The sequence below is a fragment of the Amblyomma mixtum genome, chromosome 2 (genome assembly GCF_055824585.1).
Source record: "Amblyomma mixtum isolate Tamu chromosome 2, ASM5582458v1, whole genome shotgun sequence".
In the NCBI taxonomy this organism is placed as follows: domain Eukaryota; kingdom Metazoa; phylum Arthropoda; class Arachnida; order Ixodida; family Ixodidae; genus Amblyomma; species Amblyomma mixtum.
In genome coordinates this window covers 145,588,263-145,613,623 of record NC_143013.1, presented here as the reverse complement: position 1 = coordinate 145,613,623, position 25,361 = coordinate 145,588,263, and the positions used below count along the sequence as shown (strand labels likewise).

Here is a 25,361-nt window from a genome sequence, read left to right as displayed (position 1 = left end):
TTAATCGAATATTAATGGATTATTAGATGATTAATCGAATATTAATATCGATTAATATTCGATATTAATATCGATTAATATTCGATACCGATATTCATGTCTCTAGCTAAAATTGGATCATGGGAGCCGTATTTACTCAAGCATGCCGAAAGATATGGGACGATCTGCCTTTATGCGGGAGCTTCGGCTTCAGTGGAAACATTGGATATTTGTTCTGTCACTCATGCGTTCTTCACAAATGCTCAGACGCCGCCACCTTGTCCAAAAAGGTTTGAGAATATGAGCAAGAGTTAAAGCCCAGTAGGCGGTACAAGTCACATTCAGGTTGATTTAAATTGTTCTCAGGGAACAGCAAAACGTCAGACTTCCTTATCAATTCTGATAGACTAAAAGATAAGTTTCATTGCTTTTTAACTCTTCTAACATTAGCCCGGACCAGGTATAGAGCAGGCCAATATCATGTGGCATTTGAGCCTCGATGTTTAGGGCTGGCAAACGTTGAGAAATAACTAACTTTGCCAATTAAAGTTTCGTCTCTGAATGATGGCACGCGATTATTAAACATATTTTGTCGTCTGTTTCTCTATGCCAAAGCATTGACGGCCGGGCTCAGTTGCTAAACCTACCTTCTGCGGCAGCGGAAACGGGTAATGTCCATTTCGATCGGATCGCAAGAAGCTGTTTTGTGTAAATGGCTGGCGAATCAAAAAGTGAACGCAAGCAAAATGTGTGCTTTACATGCGTCAACTAAGAAGCTAAATGGCTGGTAATACGTTGCATCGGCAGGCAGCGTGTTTCTACATTTTTGTAGACTGCAATACTGGAAGCCAATAACACGGATTTTCCCACGGAAGGCTTTGACGCAACGTTACACGTATGCTGAGTACGTGCAACTCTAATATGTGGGTGTCTAAAACTGCACTGAGAAAGACGACAAAGCATAGTCGTGGAGTTTAGTGAATTACAAAAAAAATACTGTAATTATCACTATTTATCTCTAATGCAGTTTACTTTGAAAAATCAAATACTTATCAATACGAGGACAGGTTTCTGCAGTGTGCACCGTTATTTAAGCCCAATAGACGATATGCGTAGGGTGCCTCGATGCCAGAACGGCGGCGCTGGCATCGAGGCACCCTAGATATGCGAAATGCGCAGCGCCATCTCATAGCGTTCTGAGAACTAAGCCCACCACGTTGGTTCGGTCAAGAAAACGGAACTGCTGCGCGGCGTTGGGTAAATACGACTGCGCATTGTGTGAAATGCCGATGCGCTATTGAGCTCTACGATGTGGATTTTGCGAGGATACTACGATACGTACGGGAACCAGGTTTTAGCTTCTCGTCTACTATTTTGTTTTCTGTGCTCGACAATTTTAGTAACAACAAATGGAATACGAGGTATCACATATCCGTAAGCTCCGACTCGTTTATAGTGTTCGCTTTCTGGGCCGATTATTCAAGAGCTTTATAGGTGATTTGTTCAAATTAGGATAGAGACCAGACTGTTTGTTGTCTCTGATCGGAAGAGGACCCAATATCTTTCAGTTAGTAACTCCGGCTTGGCATGATCGATGGGACGTAAATATATCGACATATGCTAGAAGGACGAAACGCTCGGGGTAGGTGTTTTTCACCATACAAATGCCGGTGTTGCTCAAGCGTGTAGTGTTGACGCAGTGAGGATCTTTAATTATTTACCGGCAAATCGTGGCCATGACCACTCAGGTCACTCCACCTACGATCCTCGATCTGCTACAGTGCTACAGTTCACTCAAAGAAATATGCCCCGATTACAGCTTAGCTCTGTACGCGTGTTCAGTTTGCAGTTATTTTTAGGAGTGCTAGCGAAGCTTTCTTGGCCGTGCAGTCGTCGCAAGGTTCCAGACACTGTTTTCCACTGGTGTCGTTCCATCGAACTCACGTTTCATATGCACTTTAATGCGACCTTGTGATGTAATATGCGCTATTTCTTCAGGCTCTCTATAATCGTAATATCCACGCGATGTAACTTTGTTAAAGAAAGAGAGGCTCTTCCTCTAGTCAAGCACGCTTTTCAAGGCCGAAGGAAAGGTCGCTATACAACATCGCAAGTATAGGAAACCTTTAAACAAAATTGCGTCTTTTTTTTTGAAATGGCAACTTTATTGCGAGAAGAGGTGATATACATAAACACTGTTTGGACCGATAGCTACAAAGCTAGTGGCCGGTCCAATGCAAAAATTAATTGCAGTTCAGCCGCAGAGTGCGGAAGACTAAAGAGTTAATCATGCTATACACAATAGTGCAGGTTACAAATAACACGCAGCAAAAAAACAAGAATTTATTTATTTATTTATTTATTACCTCAAAGGCCCCGGTTGTGGGGCATTACATGAGGGATGGGCGGATTACACGAAGATTATATAAAGATTACAGAGTACATAAAGATCAGGATACATAAAGATTACAGGATACATAAAGATTACTGATTACATAAGGATGGCCTCAATCTTTTTCTTGAAGTCGATGCAGTTGACGATGACGATGCAGGAAGTCGATGAGTACGGCTTCCGGCGGCAGATCGTTCCAGTCCCGAGATGATATGACAAAAAAGAACGGAAATGAGGTGTAGTTCTTGCAGCGGGTGGGTATACGGTCTTGGTGCAGTTGTTGCGGCTTGAAGGACGATGAGCTGTTGATATGATAGATGATCCTAAAGGTGAATGATAGAACTTGTGGAATAGGCATAGTCGAGATATTTTTCTTCTAGTTTCAAGGATAGGCAAGGATGCTCTGGATTTTAAAGAGGACACGCTTGTATAGTAAGAGTAGTCACAATAAATAAAACGGATAGCGCGGTTTTGAACTTTTTTAAGAATTATAGAAAGGTTAGATTGATGAGGATCCCATACTGCTGATGCGAATTCTAGTTTAGGTCGGACGAATCTTTTATAAGCTAATAATTTGATAGAAGGGGCAGCAAAACGAAGATTTCGATGTAGGAAGCCAACGGTGCGGTTAGCGTCGTTAGCGATGTTCGGGATATGCGAAGACCATGTTAGGGTATGAGTTAATGTGATGCCAAGATACTTACAGGAAAGAACAGATGATACTTCAAAACCGAAAAGAACATATTTTGAGGGAATATGGATTGCCGGCGGTGAAAAGAAATCATACATGTTTTAGTAATATTAAGGGACATTAGCCAATGCTTGCACCAAGTTTCGATTTGGGTTAGATCAGTTTGGAGGGTGTCAGAGTCAGTTCTGCTGGTAATAGGGCGGTAGATTACACAATCGTCGGCAAATAATCGGATGTTTGAGTTGACGTTAGAGGGAAGATCGTTAATGTAGATTAGAAAAAGCAAGGGTCCAAGCACTGTGCCTTGTGGTACACCTCAAGTAACGGGGGAAAGAGGTAACGATGATTTGTTAGCGTAGACAAATTGCTCTCGGTTGGTCAAAAAATTTGGTAGCCATTTTAACACCAAGTGGCTAAGGTTAAGACGTGAAAGTTTTAGTAGTAATCTTTTGTGGGGTACCTTACCAAAAGCTTTTTCAAAGTCATGGAAGAGCGTGTCAACGGGAATGTTTAAGTCAAGATGAGATCTAAGATCATTAATAAAAAGGGCTAGTTGGGTGTCACAGGAAAGTCCTTTTAGGAAGCCGTGTTGCTTAGGATGAAAAAACTTGACCGAAACTAAAAATTTAACGATGTGAGAATAAATAACATGTTCCATGAGTTTTGAACAGATGCTCGTAAGAGAAATAGGGTGGTAGTTTCTACATGAAAACGATGAACCTTTCTTGGGGACTGTAACGATCTTACCGATTTTCCAGTCTTGCGGAAGCACGCCTGATGATAATGACTGTTGAAAAAAATGGCACAAAATGACACTAACCACGTTTTTAGTATTTTTAGCACTTTAGAGTTCAAGCTATCAATGCCAGATGACGATGACACTTTCAGTGATTCAATTAGTTTCCTAATACCATTGCTATCGAACAAAATGTCTGGCATAGCTGGATGATCGAAGACAGGGAAGTGCGGTAATTCGCCGTACGGTTCGTTAGTAAAAACTGAAGAGAAGAAAGAATTTACAACGCGACAGACATCATGTTCCGGAATGAGATTATGGTCCTCATCATGTAAAGTAATAGGTGCGTTGCGTGAAGGATTAATGGATTTCCAAAACTTGTTAGGATTAGTGCGAAGCATAGAAGGTAATACTGATGAAAAAAAGGAACGTTTAGTTCGGTTTACCAGAGATTGGAATGTTTTTTCAGCACAATGGTACTTTTTTCATGAGCAGTCAGTGTTCACACGTCTGGTTGTACGGAAAAGCCTTTTCTTCTTGTTATTAAGGCGCTTCGGATCGTTGTTAAACCATGGTGACGATGATTTTTTTGTGATCGTGATAGTAGGGATGTGCTTATCTATTAGTTGATGCATTTTGTGTATGAAAAGAGACCAGTTAGTTTCTACTGACCGGCTTGAAAAGTCATGGACGAACCACGCCCCAAAATCGGCTAGTTCTGTGTTCATGGCAGCGTAGTTACCTTTGTCGTATAATGTAAGTGTTTTTTTGGTTTTCTTCAAGCTTGGGACTTGGAAAGAAAGTGTGCTTAGTATAATGGAGTGGTCACTAAGTCCGGGTAAATGAAGTGGCGTAGAAACTTTCTCAGGGTGGGAAGTGAGAATGAGATCGAGAATGTTGGAGGAATGATCAGTTTGCCTAGTAGGTTCAGATACGACTTGAGACAAGCCAAAGGTTAGGCGCGTGTTAACAAAGTCACTTACAATGTTATTTTTTGATGTAATGGTGGGAAGATCGGACCAGGTAATGTCAGGAAAATTGAAGTCACCATAAAAAAGAATGGGAATGTGCTGATATGACGTAGTTATCACTCATAACATTAACAATCCATCATAACATTAACAATCCAAGATTTAGAAGGCCTGATAAATGAACTACCGGAGCCTTTCCTGGTAGTTGGCGATTTTAACGCTCACTCACCGTTCTGGGGAAGCGAACGCTGTGACTCGAGGGGCCAAATAATCGAAGATTTTATCCTCTTAAATAATATATGTCTTTTAAATACAGGAAAAGCCACATATTGTTACCCAAGCTCGGGAGAGATGAGCTCCCTCTATCTGGCTTTCTCACCGCCATCCGTTTTTAGCGATTTTAAATGGGATGTCATTGACAACCAATATGGCAGTGATCACCTTCCAGTACGAATTAGTTTAACACCTGCTCCACAAATCATCCCAACAAAACCGCGACGTTGGAAGCTTCACCTCGCTGACTGGTCACTTTTTAAAGCTAAAGCAACTTTAGAAGATATAGTTTTAGAAAACCTCACCGTCGATGAGATAAATGAAAAGCTCACGGATTGTATAATAAGTGCCGCACACACAGCTATCCCTCAGTCGTCAGGAGTGGTGCGATAGAACCACAAAATGGGATGGACAAAAGACTGCAAAGAAGCAAAAAAAGTGCAAAATATAGCTTGGGGTAAATTTCGCCGGTAACTAACTCAGGAGAACTTCGTGAATTTTAAAAAGCCAAGAGCTAAAGCCCGGTACGTCCGTCGCAGTGCCGAGAAGGCATCATGGCAGCGTTACACCTCTTCTATAAACAGTCAAATTACATCTAAAAAAATGTGGAAGCAGCTTAGGAAATTAAATGGCAACTTCTCACCGTTCACATTTCTTCTTTTGACAACACCTGGCACACAAACAAGCATAAGAGAACAAGCAGACATTTTGGGGGAACACTTCGCTGCAGCTTCCAGTTCATCACACTATACGCAGTCATTTCTCAAACTCAAAAATATAGCCGAAAAGCAAAGACTTCCGATAAGTGGTGGTGTAAACCAACAGTACAACAATTTGATTACCCTCCAAGAAATCAATACAGTACTACCTGCCGGAAAAAAAAACTGCTCCAGGACATGACCAGATACACTACGAAAGGCTTGCACAACTTTCCAAACATGCCATAGAAGCACTCGTCAACTTCTTTAACAAAATATTCATAGAAGGAAGAATACCTAAAGAGTGGAAAAGAGCCGTCGTAGTGCCATTCCTGAAACCAGAAAAATCACCAACTTCCCCCAGTAGCTATAGACCAATAGCCCTTACAAGCTGTCTCGCTAAATCTTTTGAAAGTGTCCTCAATATCAAACTAGCTTTTGTCCTTGAATCCCGTGAACTTCTCGACATCCATCAATGTGGCTTTAAAAAGACATGCTCAAAAACTGACCATCTAGTTCGCCTTGAAAACACAATCAGAGAAGCTTTTATACACAAACAGCACTGTCTAGAAGTCTTCTTCGGTATGGAGAAAGCGTATAATACAACGTGGACGTTCGGGATCCTCCGCGACCTAGGGGACCTAGGCATCCGCGGTAGGATGTTAAACTGCCTTAAAATGACTTCCTCTCTAACCGTTCTTTTCATGTACGACTAGGCTCCACCCTCTCAAGAAACTTCATTCAGGAGAATGGGGTGCCTCAAGGCTGTATATTAAGCACGAACTTATTTATCGTAAAAATGAATTCCATAACTACAATAATCCCCAAGTCCATCATGTATTCAGTCTACGTTGATGATCTCCAAATAGCCTGCACATCTTCAAACATAGTAACATGCGAAAGACAAATACAGTTGACAGTAAATAAACTAACAACATGGGTAGATAAAGTGGTTTCAAGTTTTCCACGCAAAAGTTAGTGAGTGTTCTCTTCTCGCTTAGAAGAGGACTACACACTGATCCCAGCCTTTTCCTGAACGAGGTCACATTGCCAGTAAAAGACGAGCACAAATTTTCAGGAATAACATTTGACAAAAAACTCACATTCCTGCAGGCCACACAACACCCTTAAAAAAAAACCTCGATCCCTGAATATACTAAAAATACTCTCACGAAAACACTGGGGCTCCGATAAGCCATGTCTCTTACAAATTTACCGCACGGTAGTACGCTCTACCTTAGATTATGGATGTATAGTTTATGGGTCAGCCAGACCATCGTACTTTAAACGACTGGATCGAGTGCATAAGTTAGGTTTGCGTCTCTCCACAGGTGCATACAGAAGAACATCGCCCGTAACCAGTGTCTATGTAGAAGCCAACGAACCATCACTTACAAACAGAAGAGCCATGCTCACATGCTCGTACATTCTAAAGATTCGTTCCCTGCAGAAGCATATATGTTATCAAGTCGCCACAAAGTGTCTATCTAGAACACTGTTTAATAACAAACCGCAAGCTACCCGGCCACTACTTCCGCGATTTGAAGAGATGTGCCAAAATTTCGGTGCACTAAACTGACTGCCAAGCATTGCTAGAAGGCGAGATCCACTGCCGCCATGGTACATCTTTCCTGCAATCTGCGATCTCAGTCTTACACAGTTCCATAAAAAACAAATTCCACAAGAGCATATAATACAAGAATTCCTTACACTCCAGCAAAAGTACAGTACTTTCACTGCGTTTTATACGGATGGTTCAAAAACTGTTGCTTACGTCGGAAGCGCAGTAGTGCAAGGTAATTGGAATAATATAGTAAGGCTTCCACAGTGTGCATCCGTCTTCACTGCCTAATGTTACGCGATGTGTGTAGCCGTAGAAAAAATAGTAAACAAGAACCTCGCAAACGGTATTATTTACACTGACTTGCTAAGTGTCCTTACAGCCCTTAACTATAGAAATGCAACCACTGAGCCGCTTGGCGACATCATACACAACATAACAGCCATCGCTCAAGGAGAAAACATAAGGCTATGCTTCGTACCAAGTCATGTCGGCATAAAAGGCAATGAAAGAGCAGATTTCTGCGCTGCCCAAGCTCGTGGCAAGCAAATTAAAAATGTAAATGTGCCTTATAAAGATTGCGTACATTCGAAAAAAATGGCAGTCCGTTTGGAACAACGAAATAAATAATAAACTACACTCGATGAAGCCAGTTTTAGGCGAATGGAAGTCATGTGTGCACCAGGAACGTTTTAAGGAAGTCGTTATATGTCGTCTCCGTATAGGCCATACACATCTCACACACAACTTTCTGCTGACTAAACAAGAGAAACCAGTTTGTACATGTGGAGATGAACTGACGGTAAATCATATTTCATTTTGTAATGGGCTTTTCGGGTACAACGCACAAAGCACAGCTCGACACAAAGCACAAAGCGCGGAACGGCGTTCACCGACAGGCACTGGTTCCAACGGCACCAACAGGAAGCGCGCGCTAGCCGAGAGCAGTCCCGCTGGCGCGCGGGCACTTCTTCTTCATCACAATGGCCCCCGGCGAAGGAGGAGCCATTCTGGCTACTCACGGCGTGGTACACATCACGGGTTCGTGGTAGGGCTTGAGGCGGCTGATGTGAACGGTTTCACGGCCACGGCGGCGGTGGTCAGAGGAGGGTGTCAAAGGTTCCACAACGTAGTTCACGGGGGAACTCTGACAGACAACACGGTAGGGGCCGTGATATTTGGTGAGGAACTTGGACGACAGGCCAGGAGGACCAGAAGGGACCCAGAGCCAAACAAGGGAGCCGGCGGGTAGGTGGGCAAAGGGTTGACCAGAATCACGCCGTTCTTTCTGACGATGTTGGTCGTCAGACGTGAGGGATCGGGCTAGTTGGCGGCATTCTTCGGCGTACTTGGCGATTTCAGAAGCAGGCGAGCAGTCTGATGAGTCAGGATGGTAGGGGAGAATGGTGTCAATCAAGCAGGTAGGTTCGCGTCCATAAAGGAGGAAGAATGGCGAAAACCCTGTAGTAGACTGGACTGCGGTATTGTAGGCGTACGTCACGAATGGGAGTACGAGGTCCCAGTTAGAGTGGTCGGGAGTGACATACATAGTGAGCATGTCACCGAGCGTCCGATTAAACCTTTCGGTCAGCCCGTTCGTCTGAGGATGGTACGCCGTGCTTGTTCTGTGAACTACGCGACATTCTTGTAGAAGCGCCTGAACAACGTCGGATAAAAACACGCCGCCGCGATCGCTGAGAAGCTCGCGGGGAGCACCGTGGCGAAGAACGAGGTTGCGAAGAATGAAGAAAGCGACTTCTCTGGCTGTAGCCGTCGAAAGAGCGGACGTCTCGGCATAGCGCGTAAGATGGTCGACAGCGACGACAATCCAGCGGTGACCAGAAGTAGAAGGCGGCAGAGGCCCATAAAGGTCGATGCCCACACGATCAAACGGACGGGCAGGACAAGGTAAAGGCTGCAATGGCCCGGAAAGGCGCTGCGGTGGTGACTTGCGGCGTTGGCAGTCAAGGCATGAGCGAATATACTTTCGTAGAAAGGTATACATGCCGCGCCAGTAGTACCGGTGCCGAAGGCGCGTGTATGTTTTTAAGAGACCAGCATGGGCGTTCTGGGGTTCGGCATGAAAAGATGCGCAGACTTCAGCACGTAAGTGGCGAGGTATGACAAGCAGCCATTTTCGACCATCTGGCATGTAATTCCGGCGATAAAGAAGACCGTCTTGCAAAGTGAAATGGCGGGCTTGACGTCGAAGCGAGCGGGAGGGCGCTGACGTAGTGCGGCCGGAGAGGAGGTGCACGAGAGAGGTTATCCAGGCGTCTTTGCGCTGCTCCAGATGCATGTTTGGAGGGCGTAACGAAGAGAGCACGGGGTCAATGCTAGAGATTGTCGCATCGTTGGCAAGTAGCGGTGAGCGGGAGAGGGCATCGGCGTCAGAGTGCTTGCGTCCGGAACGGTAGATGACTCGAATGTCGTACTCCTGAAGTCGCAGTGCCCAACGACCAAGTCGGCCGGATGGATCCTTCAAGGACGACAGCCAGCATAAAGCATGGTGGTCGGTGACTACGTCGAAGGGGCGGCCGTAGAGATATGGTCGAAATTTGGTTATTGCCCACAAAATGGCCAAACATTCTTTTTCGGACACGGAGTAATTGATCTCGGCTTTAGAAAGTGTGCGGCTGGCATAGGCGACGACATATTCATGAAACCCAGGCTTCCGTTGTGCCAGCACAGCACCAATGCCAATGCCACTAGCATCCGTGTGGATCTCGGTCGGAGCGTCCGGGTCGTAATGGCGAAGTATGGGTGGTGAAGTAAGGAGCCGGCGCATTGTAGCGAAAGCATCATCACATTTGGAGCACCACGACGACAAGGAATTTTGGGCTTGAAGTCGCGTCAAAGGTGAAATGATGGTGGCGAAATTCCGGATGAAGCGGCGAAAATATGAGCATAGACCGATGAAACTCCGCAGTTCTTTGGGCTGGACGGCTTCGGAAATTCGGCGACCGCACGAAGTTTTGCGGGATCCGGAAGGATGCCGTGTTTAGAGACGACGTGACCGAGGATGGTCAGTTGGCGAGCTCCGAAATGGCACTTTTTCAAATTTAATTGCAGCCCTGCGGTGGTGAGACAAGTGAGCACTTGGCGCAGGCTAGTCAGATGCGTCGAAAAGTCGGCCGAAAACACGACGACGTCGTCAAGGTAGCAGAGGCACGTCTTCCAGCGTAGGCCCCGCAGGACATTGTCCATCATTCTTTCGAATGTAGCAGGGGCATTGCAAAGCCCAAATGGCATGACGTTAAACTCATATAACCCATCAGGCGTGACAAATGCTGTTTTTGCGCGATCATCGTCGGCCATGGGTATTTGCCAATAACCAGATCTCAGATCGAGTGACGAAAAAAATTCTGCTCCTTGTAGGCAATCGAGGGCGTCATCTATGCGCGGCAGAGGATAAACGTCTTTCCGGGTTACAGTGTTCAGCCGTCGATAATCCACGCAAAATCGGATAGAGCCGTCTTTCTTTCGAACGAGAACGACCGGGGAAGACCATGGGCTCTTCGAGGGCTGTATAATCCCGCGCTCCAGCATGTCGTCCACTTGCTCGGTGATGACGCGACGCTCCGGAGCTGACACGCGATATGGTCGCTGGCGCAGAGGAGGATGGGTGCCAGTATCGATGGTATGGGTGACAGCGGAAGCACGGCCGAGTGGAGTTTGGCAAGCATCAAAAGACGAACGAAATTCGCACAAAAGGGCGAACAGCTGGTCACGGCACGCCGAATGAAGGTCTCCATCGATAGCACTGTACAGAACATCAGAGGGTGGTAACGGTGCCGTTTCTCAGCTCCAGGACGGGATCAGAGTCCACCTCCACCACTTGTAATGGGCTTTTCGGGTACAACGCACAAATCACAGCTCGACACAAAGCACAAAGCGCGGAACGGCGTTCACCGACAGGCACTGGTTCCAACGGCACCAACAGGAAGCGCGCGCTAGCCGAGAGCAGTCCCGCTGGCGCGCGGGCACTTCTTCTTCATCACAATTTCAATGCTCTAGGCTCGAAAAACTGAGGAAAAAGTGCTTTTCACTGTTTTACAATCAATTCATTCCTTTTCATCCCGCGTTACTCATAGGTGATAATGCAATCGTCGATATGTCCGGTGTTTTTAGATTTTTAACAGAAGCAGGTTGTCTCAGCAAGCTATAAATCATGACCCAGTGATTCACATGATGTCCCTCAGCCACCTTCTCATTCTTGAGAAAAAAGGCTGAGGTTTTTATTTGATTGGTTGGGATCCTCGACGTCCTTGCCCAGCCAAGAATGGACGCTGAGGCTACCTGACCTTATTAAAGTTTTTACCTTTAGCCATTCTTAAATCTCTTTTTCTCTGTTATTAGTAGATAGGTAAACTTTTAGGCCCTTTACACCACTGATCACCTCTCACATTTTTATTAAATCGCACAGAAATTATTATACCTTGTGCTTGGCGCATGATGGCCTTAGTTGCCTATGTGCCATTAAACACAACACAACACAATGAGATGGAAGACTGCAATAAGAGTACAAAGAATACAAAATGCAAAACACAAAAATAAGAAAAGAATACACAGAATACAAAGAAAAACATACCAAAACCAAGCACCAAGAAAAATGAGGTGTCAGGAGTTCACAAAACAAGAGTTTCAGGCAAAATTATATTAGACTTGTAATGTGGTTTACAAGTCATTTTAAAATTTCTCGCTGCTTTTACCTCAGTGGGCAATCCGTTCCGTATTTTTGCTGCATTGAACTCTATCTGGCGTTCACCATATACATTGCTACATTTTGGAAGGCATTATCGCGAAAAGTATACGTTGCTTTTCTTTTGTTAATTCAAATTCAATTTCCTTTATTCAGCACTGTGCATGATGCTTGTAGAAAAAGCCATCAGGAGCACTGGCTTTAAAAGTACCGCAGCCCTACATACAATGGCCGCAGCAAGAGTGTCAATCCGGGAATGAATACATACAAAAGAAAATCGTCTTAAGAAAGAATGAAAGAAAAAGAATAACGACTTTTAACAGTGCAATAACTGCAGTATTGCACTGTTGTACCTGAAATAACAGTGCAATACGGGTCTTCCGCCTCGTTTAAAATCAAAACTGGAAACTTACAGTAAAGACAGTGAAAATCAAAGCTGGCAACTGTGCCAGGCTTGCTCTCTAACGGTGGCACTGAAAAACGCAGTTCTATTTGCACCGCACATTACAGTCAAAGGAACCGCGTCACGCACCTGGCCGTCTCTGATTACACCGCTGTGCATGAAGTTGATAACGCCAGAGTGCACGAATGTTTTCAGTGCCACAGAATCTCCTCCAGGCCAACCCATGTGTGCGCGCCGCAAAAAATAAGCTACTCTACCAGGCGAATTTTCGTCCACTCGGAAATACAGCGAAGAAAATGCGTGGCGCTTGGAAGTGAAGCCCAAATGCGCACATTACAACGACAACGGCACAAAGAGACTTTTCTATACGCATTTCCCGATGCTGATTCTTGCCATCTTCAGCGCTATACTGACAGTAAGAAGGGACCTACATAATATGACTGGTATGAGTAGTGCATAGGCGGAAGCTGGGATTTCGAAATTCTATGCTCGTGAGATTCATGACAGTTGACCGATATCAAGAAAGCGCGTAGCATAAGACGCACCTGCACGACCGAACCAATTTGGCAAACGGCAGCTACGAGAGCGATGTTGCCAGACCTCCAAGCAGTTTTGCGTATCCTCTATTTGCTCTTCCCGCAGGTGAACAACGCAGGTATCGGCGACATTGCCACAATACACTGCTCTATGCAAGACTTCCAGCGCGTCATGGCAATAAACCTGCACGGTCCTCTCCTCATGATGCAGAGGGCTTTACCCCACCTGCTGAAAACCAAAGGTTAGTAGCCTGCGTGGCTATATAAAGACACGGCCTGACCGTTTCGCGATTACCATCTGCTACTATACAATAGGGACCGTTATGGTTACTTGGACATATTTATGCACGGCGAGAACGCCATTCGTTTTAGAAACGTGGTTATAATGTCGCCCTTTTTGTCGCTTGCAAGCGAAAGGCCTTCAGGGAATTATAAAGCACTTACATTATCCCGTAACCTGCATCCGAGTCACTGCTCGCAGTGCCGCTACACAGTCTTCGTGTAAATTGTTGTGAAGTGAGTGGCATTTTTTTTTCTTGAAGATGATGCCGCACTGGGAGACGTTCTTCACCACATTTTGATGTTTCCATGGTGTGTCTCGGACCCTCGCCACTTAATAGCCGCAGAAGTCGTCGCTCATTGGCCAAATACGTGTGTTATTAATTCCTTCTCAGTGTGTTTAATATTCGTCACATTGTAGAGAGCACCTCCCTAGATTATTTCTACAATGATCTTTTGGTGAAGCAGACAGACGCTACCACCGTGAACATTATACGTTCCTTTCAGCAAAGGTGACGACGAAGAGATCGCAAGACATAGTGTACTTGCAAATCTCTAAACAGTGCAGCGGTCGGTTGCCCCGCGCAGATGGCTTTGACAGCTTTCATAATATTGCGCATTAACGCTGTCATAAGAAAATCAGGGAATGATTTACGCCACTAATTACAAAGCTAACTAATGCAGCAATACCTTCAATACTCCAAGAGGTTTTGGAATGCAAAAGTGACGGGGTATCTATAAATGCGAATGCGAGTGTACAGTCTGCTTCTGCTCCTGTCATTTCTTTTCTTACTACCTCATTTCTCCTTTCCATCTCGTATCTATAGGTAGCCTTTATGTGGTGACCTGATATCAACATACCATCGCTGCCATGTGCAGATAGAAGAGAGTTGCAAGATAAGAGGAAAGAGAAAAAGAGAGAGACACTTTGTTTTCTGTTTTGCTTTCATGAGCGGTGCTGCGAATTTCCAACATCGCATTTGCAAGCCATGTGTTCATTAGTAAATGCAGCCTGCATTAAAAGTTTGAGGCTGCTTAGTTCCTCGCCGCAAGCACTTCCCAGTAAACAGGTTTTGCATCTCTTTGAGCAAGCTTTTATGAAGAAGAGGGAGGCGCCAATGTGCGACTTCTAGGAACTGGCCAATAATTCCTTGCTCATAAATTTCTGGTAACTCTTGCGCGAGAAATCGGATGGCGTTTGTTGGATCAAAAATTGTTTAATGTCTCTCGACCGTCGACTTTTTTCGATACCTTCGATTTGGTCTTCCGCACAAATCGGACTGAGGGTGCGAAATGGACTATTTTGGCGTCCCCAACAAAAGATCCATATTGGGGTTTGAGTATAGATACCATACTGTGGAGGTTAAGATTTTTTTCTTTGAGTCCTTGATAATTTGGGTAATGCAGGGTTAATACTTCCACTGTCGCAGTTTCCTCCTAACTCAGCTACGCACGTCACAACAACGGTCGTATCATCGTTATTGGAAGCAGCTAGCATTCGCAGCGATAGGCTGTGGCGGGCCTTTACATGTAAACGCGAAACGGAACCAAATACAAAAGCAGACCTTAATATGACGCCACGGAAGCCCACCTTTATGGATTAAGTGAACAGTTACGGATCCTGCACACTGTAGCTTTCTCTTCATTGCCAAGAAGATTTGTCGCCAGGTATACCGGACCGAGTCGAAGGCCTCTCCCAGTAATATCAAATCATTCTTGCCCTACGGACATCCTCTTTCCACCTGCCTTCTACCGCGACCTCTGCTTTTCACTTCAATTGGAATCCTGTGTACAGGAGGGTATCGGTTTTCTGGTCTCGACATTATGTGTCGCCGTCTTGATAGCCTCTATGATATGTAATTTTTAATTCTAATCCTGTTTGCTCCCTTTTTGTGTTGGTTTACGTCCTCCAATCACTTTTCTTTGTATAATACGTAGGTCTCTTCATCTGATAGCCTTTTCGTTGCGCTCGAAGTTTCAATACGTGTCTATGCTAGGAGCACAGATGTGGACGGCGGTGCCAAATTTATTTACTTACGCTTTACGAAAAGTAAAAGACGCTATCAAAGAGAAGAAACGGAGTGTTGTTAGCCTTCTTTTTGAATCTTGCGAATGGAATCCTGCCGTCGGGTTACGCAGATGCGAAGTTTAAAATGACAATGGCATTGCACCAAGCTCATCCAAACATCTTTATTTTTTTCTATTTGCAGGCAGTATCGTCAACATTTCGAGCGTAGCCTCTACGGCAGCGGTGAGTACTGGACCATCGGCCCCATTGCCTTGCATTTAGCAGATTCTGATGGCTTTACCCGTCTTCGTCGTATCTTGCGGCCAAATAGGCAGTTCCTTGACAGCGATTCACAAATGGTGTTACTTAGCGTCGAATGACACTTGTGTTGACGCCCCCTGAATTGGGAAGGGCCCGTAGTCCAATTCTCCTACGGCCTAATCTATTTGCTGCGCCCACTGAACCAACTGTCCTCTAGGCTTGCGCTAGACAGCTCGGCATCCAATTGCTTCGGTGGGGGGTGGGGGATTTTCGGGGTGGCATGCGAGTCCAGCTGTTCACCGATTTTGCTTAATTCCTTTAATCTGCTGCTATTCCTTCGCATGGCCTAGTGCACTACCCCTAAAACATCCAGTCTCAGAATTCGCCAGTGCTTTTCTGCCCGAAGCCTCTCTGCATGACGTTGAGGGCGTTCGAGAAGAGCAACCTCGGTCACACTAACCGCATCGGTGGTAGCACCTGCCATCGCATGCAGGCATTACAAAATCAGGGCTTAGATGAACCTTATGTTAAGATACTGGAAGATATCTATAAAGGTGTTGGTCAGATGTATGAGAGAGGGGGCTGCACAGTGACTATAGTCCTCCATAAAGTCAGCAAAAAAATTTACAATCAGGAAGGGTGTCAGGCAGGGAGACACGATCTCTCCAATGGTAATCGTTGCTTGTTTGCAGGAGGTATTCAGAGGTCAGGGTTGGCAACAGTTGCGATAAGTGTTTTTGGATATATCTTAGCAATTGTCGCTGCGATGATGACACTGCTTTGCTGAGTCCCCCAGGGGATGAATTGCAAAGGGCGATGAATCAGTTAGACAGGCAGAGCAGAACGGTGGGCCTCAAATTAATATGCAGAAAACCCAAATTAATGCATGCTGAACAGTCTCGGAAGGGAACGCCAGTTTACAATAGGTAGCGAGGAGCTGGAAGTGGTAAGGGAATACGTCTACTTAGGGCAGGTAGTGACCGCAGATCCGGATCGCGAGTGAAATAACTCGAGGAATGAGAATGAGTTGCAGATAATTTTGAAGGTTCCCTCAGATCATGAATGTAAGTTTACTATTATCCTTCAAGAGAAAAGTACACAACAGCTGTATCTTACCGGCACTCACCTATGGGGTAGAAGCGTGGAGGCTAAAAAAGCGGGTTCAACTTAAGTTGAGGACAACGCGGCGAGGTATGTAAAGAAAAATGATAGGTGTAACGTTAAGAGATCGGAAGCGGGTGGAATGAGTGAGAGAACAAATGAGGCTTAATGACATCCTATTCGAAATCAGCAGGAAGAAATGGGCTTGGGCAGGGCATGCAATGCGAAGACAAGATGACGAGTAGTCGTTAAGGGTAACGGAATGGTTACAGAGAGAAGGCACGCATAGCAGGGAGTGGGAGAAAGTTAGGTGAGCGGATGAGATAAAGAAGTCTGTGGGGATAAGGTGGTCGCAGCTAGAACAAGACGGGGTTAATTGGAGAGGTATGGGAGAAGCCATTGTCCTGCGGTAGACGTAGTCATGCTGATAACGATGATGATTTCTGGTTAAATAAGTGTGAATCTTGGGGCAGTGTTGAGGAGAGCTACGGAGATGGTGGAGGAAGACCACCGTCCACTTCTTCTTTAAGGTTATGTGGTTCCGCAGTCTGCTCTGCAAAAAAAAAAATGTTCAGGCCATTGCTGTTCCTGAAGATATTCAGGAAAACACGCCATAGCCGGAGTGCGTCTGGAAATTCGGTGTCTTAAGGCGCATCTGTCTGCTGCTGCAGTGGGACAGTAAGATGTCTGTTGAGATATTGGAATGTTCGCTCCCGAACGGCATCACATTCTGGGAAATACCAGAAGAGATAATACCCGTGTCTCTGGTCGGGCAAGCGGGACACTTATATTCGGGGTAAGCGTGCCGGTTTAAAAGATGTAACCTTGCTTGGGCGTACCAGTTGTGCAACAATCACCCTGGCACACGGGGCTGCTGCAACGTGCGTATATTTCAATCCGACGCTGCAACGAACTGCATGGCTCATTGAAGGGATCACCACATGGACGGACCACGTCGCCGCGCTGAAATACATACTAGACATACCAATCGCCGCATCGTTGTACGCTGCATTGGTATGGGCCCTTGTTTTGGGGGAAAAGTGGAATAAAAATGTACCGAGGGCTTTATTCGAACTTTGCGAGTATTACTCGAAATGTATTCGAGTACTCCAGAAGATACTGATTCGTTTGGAATAATTTTGAAGATGCAGTATTTGATTCCTTCGAAGGGTTTAGTAGGGTTTTGGTTTTGCAGAAGGGAGCCCTTAAAGCTGCTGTAGTAAATGTCTACAATACACGAAAACTGCTGTCTAGGCGCGTAGGTATATTTCCTCCCTACGGTGACCTCGTCTCACTAGCACACATTGAAGCAAATGAGTCAGACGTTTGTCTCTCGCAAGCCACGGCTAAACAAGGACACATGATTCGGTCAGTCCTCGTGGACACTTTTGTCTCCGACAGTACATATGGCCGCACGTGAGGGGCCCTGTATACAACCCCATCCACGCATGGCATGTTCGGGTGTATGTGCCAGACTGAGGAAGCTTCTTTACGACTGGACTTAGCGCTTTCCATGCGCCGGCATTTGCAAATACTGTGCCAAGCTTACTGCTCACCGAAAAACTTGGCCACGTCTTTAGATATTTATTTTCTGTAACCTTAGGGCCGGGGACATTATAGAGGGGTCCGTATGAAGCCATGACAAAAAAATTAATTTGATATGGCTACTGTGTAAGCCCACATCATCCCGCTATTTCGGATTTACTTTCGCCTTACCAATCCACATTATTCATATGGTGTGTAGTGTACCTGAACGTAGTTCTATGAAGGTGAGTTATGCTATCTGAAGTGAATCTTAACGAGGCGTACCGACCTAACTGAATAAGTAGGTCAAAAAACGAGAGAGAGAGGTAGGAAGCTCTTAATTTGAAGAGGAGAAATCTTGACCAGCGTGCTTGAGACCGGCAACATGTTACTCTTCTCGGGGAACTCAGCTTTGGTGATCAAGGGTAAATTGAGGCGACTGAGTGAAATAGTAATAGGATGGAAACACGTGTAGAAACTTTGGTCTTGGGTTTAGATTGTATATACACCGAATGTGGTCGTGCGAAAGCTTTTAAAGTTTTTCAAGAAGCCAGATATTTTGGATAGAGGGAAACAGTAAGTAAGGTACATACTGCTACCGCTAATTGCATGTAAGTGTACATATCGGACGTTTAGCTGCCACTGGAATTTATGCCATTTTCTCCGAGAGCTGACGGGCGAACTCTTAATATGGTCGTGGTCTTTGTAGAGTAGGAGGTGCAACAAAATGTGTGGCACGTTTTTAACTGCGCCGCAGCTGTCACAGTGGGCGAGGAGTGCTTAATGAGTACGGTATGGATGGCTTTTCGCAAAAAGCGCCATTCAGACGGAGGATATGATAGGTTTCAGAGGGGCGAGGCAGTCGTTCTGGTTTTCTAAATTTCTGGTTCATGCCAATGGAAAGTAGGATCTCATAGTTCTTCCCTGGTAAGCTCCTGAGCGGATCGTTTCATTGTAAGCGTAAAGTGAGGCTGGTATCAGCTTTACTGTTTGCCCGAATACAAACGTATTCAAAGTTTGCTTTGATGTTGACAATTCTTGTAACTTTTCCAACAGGCCAGTTTCGCGCCATACTGCGTCAGCAAAGCTGCCTTGGACCATCTCACGCGCTGCGCTGCACTCGGTAAGTATCCATACCTAACAGTCCTAGAAGGACTGTCCCTCATGCGTTTACCTTAATAACAAGGGAAGGCTGGAAAGGTTTTCAGTTGTTTGGAGCTAGTCTTCATATCTGCCTTGAGCCGATCTCCTTACCTGACGATTCCTGATGAATCCCGACGAATCCCGCTCTAATGAATCCCGCGCTGTAAGGCAGCCAGACTAAAATGGAGGCAAACGAGCAGGATTGCAAACGCTGGCTCAAAGTACATCATAGCTCAAAACAATACAGAATTCATTGAAAAATCGGGCTATTTCCAGAGGTGGGTAACCCTCAGTAGTGCTTCAGCTTATTCAAGCTTTCTTACGACCACGAAGGATCCAGAGCCTGAAGGCTCGAGAACAGGGTACCAGTAAGGGTGTGGAATAAGAATTTTTCGGCTTTGGTTGGGCTTCGTGCTTTTCGTGTCCATTTCTGGAATCGGCTCCGGAGCAACATTTCGTTCCAATTTCGATCGTTTTGCAGTGTTATGCGTCAAAGAAGGTTTTGAGCGTTAATGGAGCTTCTAGAAAACATCCCCCGTGTTGATGTAATTTTTATGTATTTACTCATACTGCCGGCACTGGTGAAGGTAGGATTCGTAGTTCTTCAAAGCACAACTTTGAGGCCATCTGCACGTGAAATAGAACAAAAGCGAACCAAATAAACGAAATCATTGAACATTAGCAACTCTGTCACTTAACTGGAAGCGCATGATATGGCACGAAGTGTTGTGGAAAACGAATGTAAACGTGCACAGAAATGTTTGTAGACAGAACACCACAAAACGTCACTCTCAGTCAAAGCCGTGATGTGAAAAGAAAGCAACGGGCATACCCGAAGTATCAAGAGCTGGTCTCACTGACGAACATTGAAAGGAAAAGAAACGAAGAGACAACACGTGAGCTATGACATGGAACAGGGCTGGTATGCAAAATATGTTTTTGCACTGTTGGAATATTAATGCTTCTTCACTCGCACCAAATCTCCCCTGAGCTTGCGGGCTGGCACATGCACCGTCTGCACATCGTAGCGACGGAGTATGCGTGCCAACGTTTCACTAACTCCTGGAACATAAGGAATCGACGCCTGCTTTTGGGTACCTGGGGTCCGATGCAGCGCGGGACGTGCAAGCTGTCGTGCCACCGAGTCAATAAAATATCCAGGGTAGCCGCAAGCAGACAAATCATGGCGTATGTGCAAGGTGTCAGCAGACTTGTCTTCACTTTTCGTGCATATTCTTTCGTTTCGACGGAGGAGCGAGGCAACCACGGAACGCTTTTGGGAAACGGTGAACGGAAGCAAAATGAAGGTAGTGGCCGGTGGCGAACGCGCAACGCGGCGAATGCGCAACGCGGCGAATGCGCAACGCGGCGAACGCGCTGGCCGAACATTCGGTATTTGCCGAACACAACATTGACCGGACATAGGCACGTGTGGTAGCGAAAGAGAAGAACAGAGCATCGCGGCTCTATCTTGAGTCGCTGATTATTCAGACAGCAAATACGTTGAACTGTAATCATGGTAATCTGCCCCCTGTATACGCAAGATGCCTGGGTTCTGTGATACGCCGTATATAAGGCAACGGTTCCCCGTTTCGCCTCATTGTGAACAAGGCTCCCGTGTGGGAGCCGAAACGTCATTCCATCTTTCTTTTTTGGTCGGTGCCATTCATTTTTCGTCTTCTTCATCGCTGGCTTGGCACCGATGATGACGAAAAAGATTTAACACTAATCGGGCTATCGCAAAACTTGGTCTTCATGCACTGACCAATTCAGATCATGTCTGAGGCACAAGCACAAGTACCTTCACTCAACCGGATCTTTCAGAATGACATCGTCAATCTTATAATAAAAAAAACAAGACGGCGTTTTCTGCGCATCATACGCATACAAACGGTCTTCCCTATATTCATGTCCGTTTTCCAACTTTTGCACTGAGTACTAATTATGTACAAATGGTCGTTAAGTCTGTTCTAATGATCGCGCAATTGTATATTAAAATAAATAATAGTATCGTCTGAATAATATTTAATCGCTATTTCTGGTGAAAAATCCACGGTGATGTCGCGGATGTACAAAAAAGCAAAGGCCCTATTGCAGATCCTCGTGGACATCGGATCGTGCATCATTATTTTAAATGGCAATGCTATCAAGAGAAACAAACTGTTGTCTATGCGTTTGGCATGACTCAAATATTTTGTGAAATGTTTTGTTAAAATTTAACTAGATGACATTCATTTGTCCTTACTCGTCAGTGCATTTGTGAAGTTTTTGTTCAACTTCAGTCAATATGGTAATAGTGGACTTTTTGCGTCGAAAACCCTGCTAGTGGCTTTCAAAAATCCTGTTCGCTTCAGGAAATTCTATCGAGTGCTTAGCTAAGATGTGCTCAAATGTTCTCCAACTCGTACTCAACAAAAATATTGGTCGGTAATTTTCTACGTCATGTTTTTTCTTCGCTTTGTATTGGTATTACTTCTGCATACTTCCAGTCACGAGGGACATCACAAGGTAGAATAGACTTGTTATATATATCAAGAATGCAGCAGAAGCACCATTCTGCACATATTTTGAGGAATATTTGGAATTTCGTCCGGCCCTACAGATTTTTTCGCGCTGCGATTTTGGAGCATGTTAAGAACTCCATCCTGTCTTATTGTTACATCTGATAACGAGTGCATAATAAATTAGTAATCGAATTCTGATATAGTACAATCATTGCAGGTAAATACGGACTCTAAATAGGCGTCAAGAAGGCACGGAATTTTGATACTATCACTGAATGTTCAAGTATCGCTTTTAAAAACGTAATGGGGGAATTCATGTACTGAAAAGTTTCCCCAGAATTTTTTCGATGATATATAAAAAAATGTTATAGATTCACTCATAATTCTCTCTTTCGCTCTCAAAATCTGTTTTATATGTGTGAAAAAGGTTTTCAATCCTTTCATTTATGCGTTATAGGTTGAATATGAGCGCTTTTTTGCCACAAGTTTCAATTGGCGATTCAATAATGCTGCGTGGTAGCCACGAGTTTAACTTAGAAATCTTCTTAATGCGTATGGGAATGAAGGATTTTATGAATTTGTGAATTACTTCTTCAAGCCGTTCCAAAGATTTCTTTACAGACGTTCACTAAGCACCTGCAAAGTTACTGAAACCGTCTTAGACTTGCTCTAGACAATTCAGAATGTTCGTCCTAAAAAATTGGGGGACTAACACCGTTTTTGCGGGCTGCGGTTTTTGAAACTTGGAGAACAACCGGACGGTTACTGTCATGTGGTCTGAAGGGCCACTGAAAACTTCACAGCAAAAATTATACTGTCTTAGTGGTGGAACGATTAACTTATATGAAGTGTGATCTTCTGTCGTGCATCAGCGTACACGTGCTGTGAAGCTGAACCATATTTAAGAAAATCTAAATCTAAAAAAGTCACAAGATGTTGCCACTTCAACCGTAGATTTGTAATTTATCCATTCAATATTGGGAAGGTTCAAATCCTCTGCCATTAAAATTTTTTCAATGTTGTTAGCAAAGTGGGGTACAAAAATCATTTAATGACTCTATAATCTTCATTAGTACCTCGTGGTCTGTACACGGCGATAACTGTGAGAGAGATTTTCACTTTTCATGGTACACAAGACACAATCTAATTCCAGTGCATGGCGGAAGACAAGTAACCGAAACCGCGCCGCTAGCATATGCTTTCGCTATTTCAGTGCCTACGCGCGGCTAGCATAGGAAGTGAAAGCGCGTGGCTAGCATAGACTTTCACTTTTTCGACACCGTTTTGGCGCTGAGCAAGGATAGCTCCAAGGCAGACATTGCTCGCGTCCGCATGAATTTCGGTGTCGGCATCATCGTCGAAATGTGCCAGTACCGGCGGCGACTGCAGCCGACGGCGTATACCATTAAAAGCGGTCGGCTGTTCGACGCCCAACGAAAATGGTTCATTTCGCATCAAGCGCGTCGAGGAGTGGCCAGGTTAGGAAGAGAGAGATAAGTTTAATGATTAGAAGGGCAAAGAAGTCGGCTGGAAAGGGGGCTTGGCAAAGTTTAGATGAAATGCATTCAGTACGAGCAGTGGCCCAGAAACCTTCACACTGCATTTTTGTCACTGGTAACCCGAAAGTCTGCAACTGCAACAATTTTCTGAGGGTCAGACCGAATTTTCCCGGCGCTGGCGACATGCCAGAAGAACTTCAAATCTGTAAAACCAAAAAAGCATTTTTCTGTTTTCGGGGAAAAAGAAGCTGACCGGACGACTTCTAGCAGTACCGAATCACTGCAAGTACTGCGCAAGCGTTGTTGAGAAATGACACCATCGAGCCATAAAAGACATGTTTTTCATTTGAGGCCGATTAGCATGGCATCCATCATTCTCTGGAACGTTGCCAGAGCATAACGTAGCGCAAAGGGCAGCACACGAAATTCGTAGAGTCCATCCAGGGTTACAAAGGCAGTTTTTTTCTGGTTCCCTCTCGTAAACTCCTGTTTGCCAATATCCGCTTTGTAGGTCGACCGACGAAAAGTACCCTGCTTCGCCAAGTATGTCGAGGGAGTAATCTATACTCGGTAGCGGATAAAAGGAGAGGGCTGAGTCGGGCTGGTTGGTTCATGTTGAATGGTACGGCAAAACAGCGCTAAACGGACGGAACGGAAGAAGAAGAGACAGACACATGCGCTTAACTAACAACCAAATGGTTTACTGCGAGAGAGGGGGGCAATATAAAGCACAGAACGGAAGAAAATGCGCGACGAACATGACGGGAAATCATCGCTGATTAAGAAAGGCGACCTCCTGTGATAATAGAGCCACCGATGGTTGGCTTGCGCATGATATGCCTAATGCGTGGATAAACATTTTTTTTTCCTGTAGTTTCCTGTAGCCGGCATGAAAACGACTGGTGGTACCACCGACTGTTCGATGTTTAGATTATGCTATCTCTGAGCATCTCTGACTATGCTATGTCTGAGAGCCTCTGGCTATCTGGGAGGGACACGATAATGCCCTGATGTACTGGGCATGCGACATCATAAGTGATTATCCGGGGTTTTATGGATTGGCGTCTGACCGCCCCTATATGACGTGGTAAAAGTCTTTAAACTGGAGCAGCAGTTCTTGTATTAGTCGCTTTTCTACTTGCGCGAGGGCCACGTCTACGTGGACGCCATTTACTGCCTCTTGCTGTACTCCACCGGGCGTGGACTGTTGGCACGTAAAGCACCCGGCCACCTCCTGAATAAGGTCGATGTGGCCTATGGCTATGCCGCGAAATAAATGGCGATATTTATTGCTAAAACTGGCGACCAGCAACTCTGTGCGAATATCATAGACAAGGCAGCCCTCTCGCTACGCAAACACGCAGGGAAAGCAAAAGAGAGACATTCGGCCCAACAACACGTTCTGTCCGACGTGGCTCGTGGCAGGTGACCCTAGCCGGGATGATTGTACGAGCTGGCACTGTAGCAGTGTCATCATAAGTAGGCAGTGCTGCTCTGAAATTATCCTCAGCGGCTTTACCGGCAGTTAGTTCGGTTGAAAACGTGACAAGACGATTCCGGAGGTATCGTGACGTCGTGTTGGCGAAGAAAATCGATGCCAAGAATAACGTCCCGAGAGCATTCACGCAGAACGAGGAATGTTGTCATGAACGTGCAACCACCTGATCCTGGCTGTGCACACACCCATTGGTGTAACAACATTGGCTCCAGGCGTGCGTATCTGCGCTCCTTCTCAAGGCGTCGTGACCTTCTTCAACGTCGTCGCAATCGTACCGCTAAAGGACAGAGTAGTCCGCACCAGTATCTACTAATGCGCCAACATCCTTACAGTCAATAAGTATAGCTATGTTCAAGGAGACCCTGCTTTAACCAGAGCCTCTCGTCGCTGAAGTCGTTTGGGGTTGTTTCGATCGGGGCGTCTGTAGCAGCTTGTCTGCTATACGGCGCTTCGCGGCCTCGCCTTTAAGGTAATCGGCTAGGGATTAGTTAATTGTGAACAGAAACAGAGAAACCTAATTCTTTGAACAATTACATCGGCAGGTAAGTTTTATGCAACGATACTCGACAATAGACGATATTCGCATTGAAAAGCAGAGAGAC

The 25,361-nt window shown here is 45.2% G+C and overlaps 1 protein-coding gene across 1 annotated transcript in view; it reads left to right on the top strand.

Annotated features, from left to right (window-relative positions):
• The window catches only part of LOC149361163 (uncharacterized), a 47,815-nt gene that overhangs the window by 12,691 nt on the left and 9,763 nt on the right, over positions 1-25,361 (top strand). Inside the window, exons 4-6 of the mRNA XM_089572599.1 lie at positions 13,049-13,184; positions 15,432-15,472; positions 19,172-19,238. Coding sequence (XP_089428725.1) covers positions 13,049-13,184; positions 15,432-15,472; positions 19,172-19,238 — 244 coding nt within the window. The remainder of the gene's footprint in view (positions 1-13,048; positions 13,185-15,431; positions 15,473-19,171; positions 19,239-25,361) is intronic.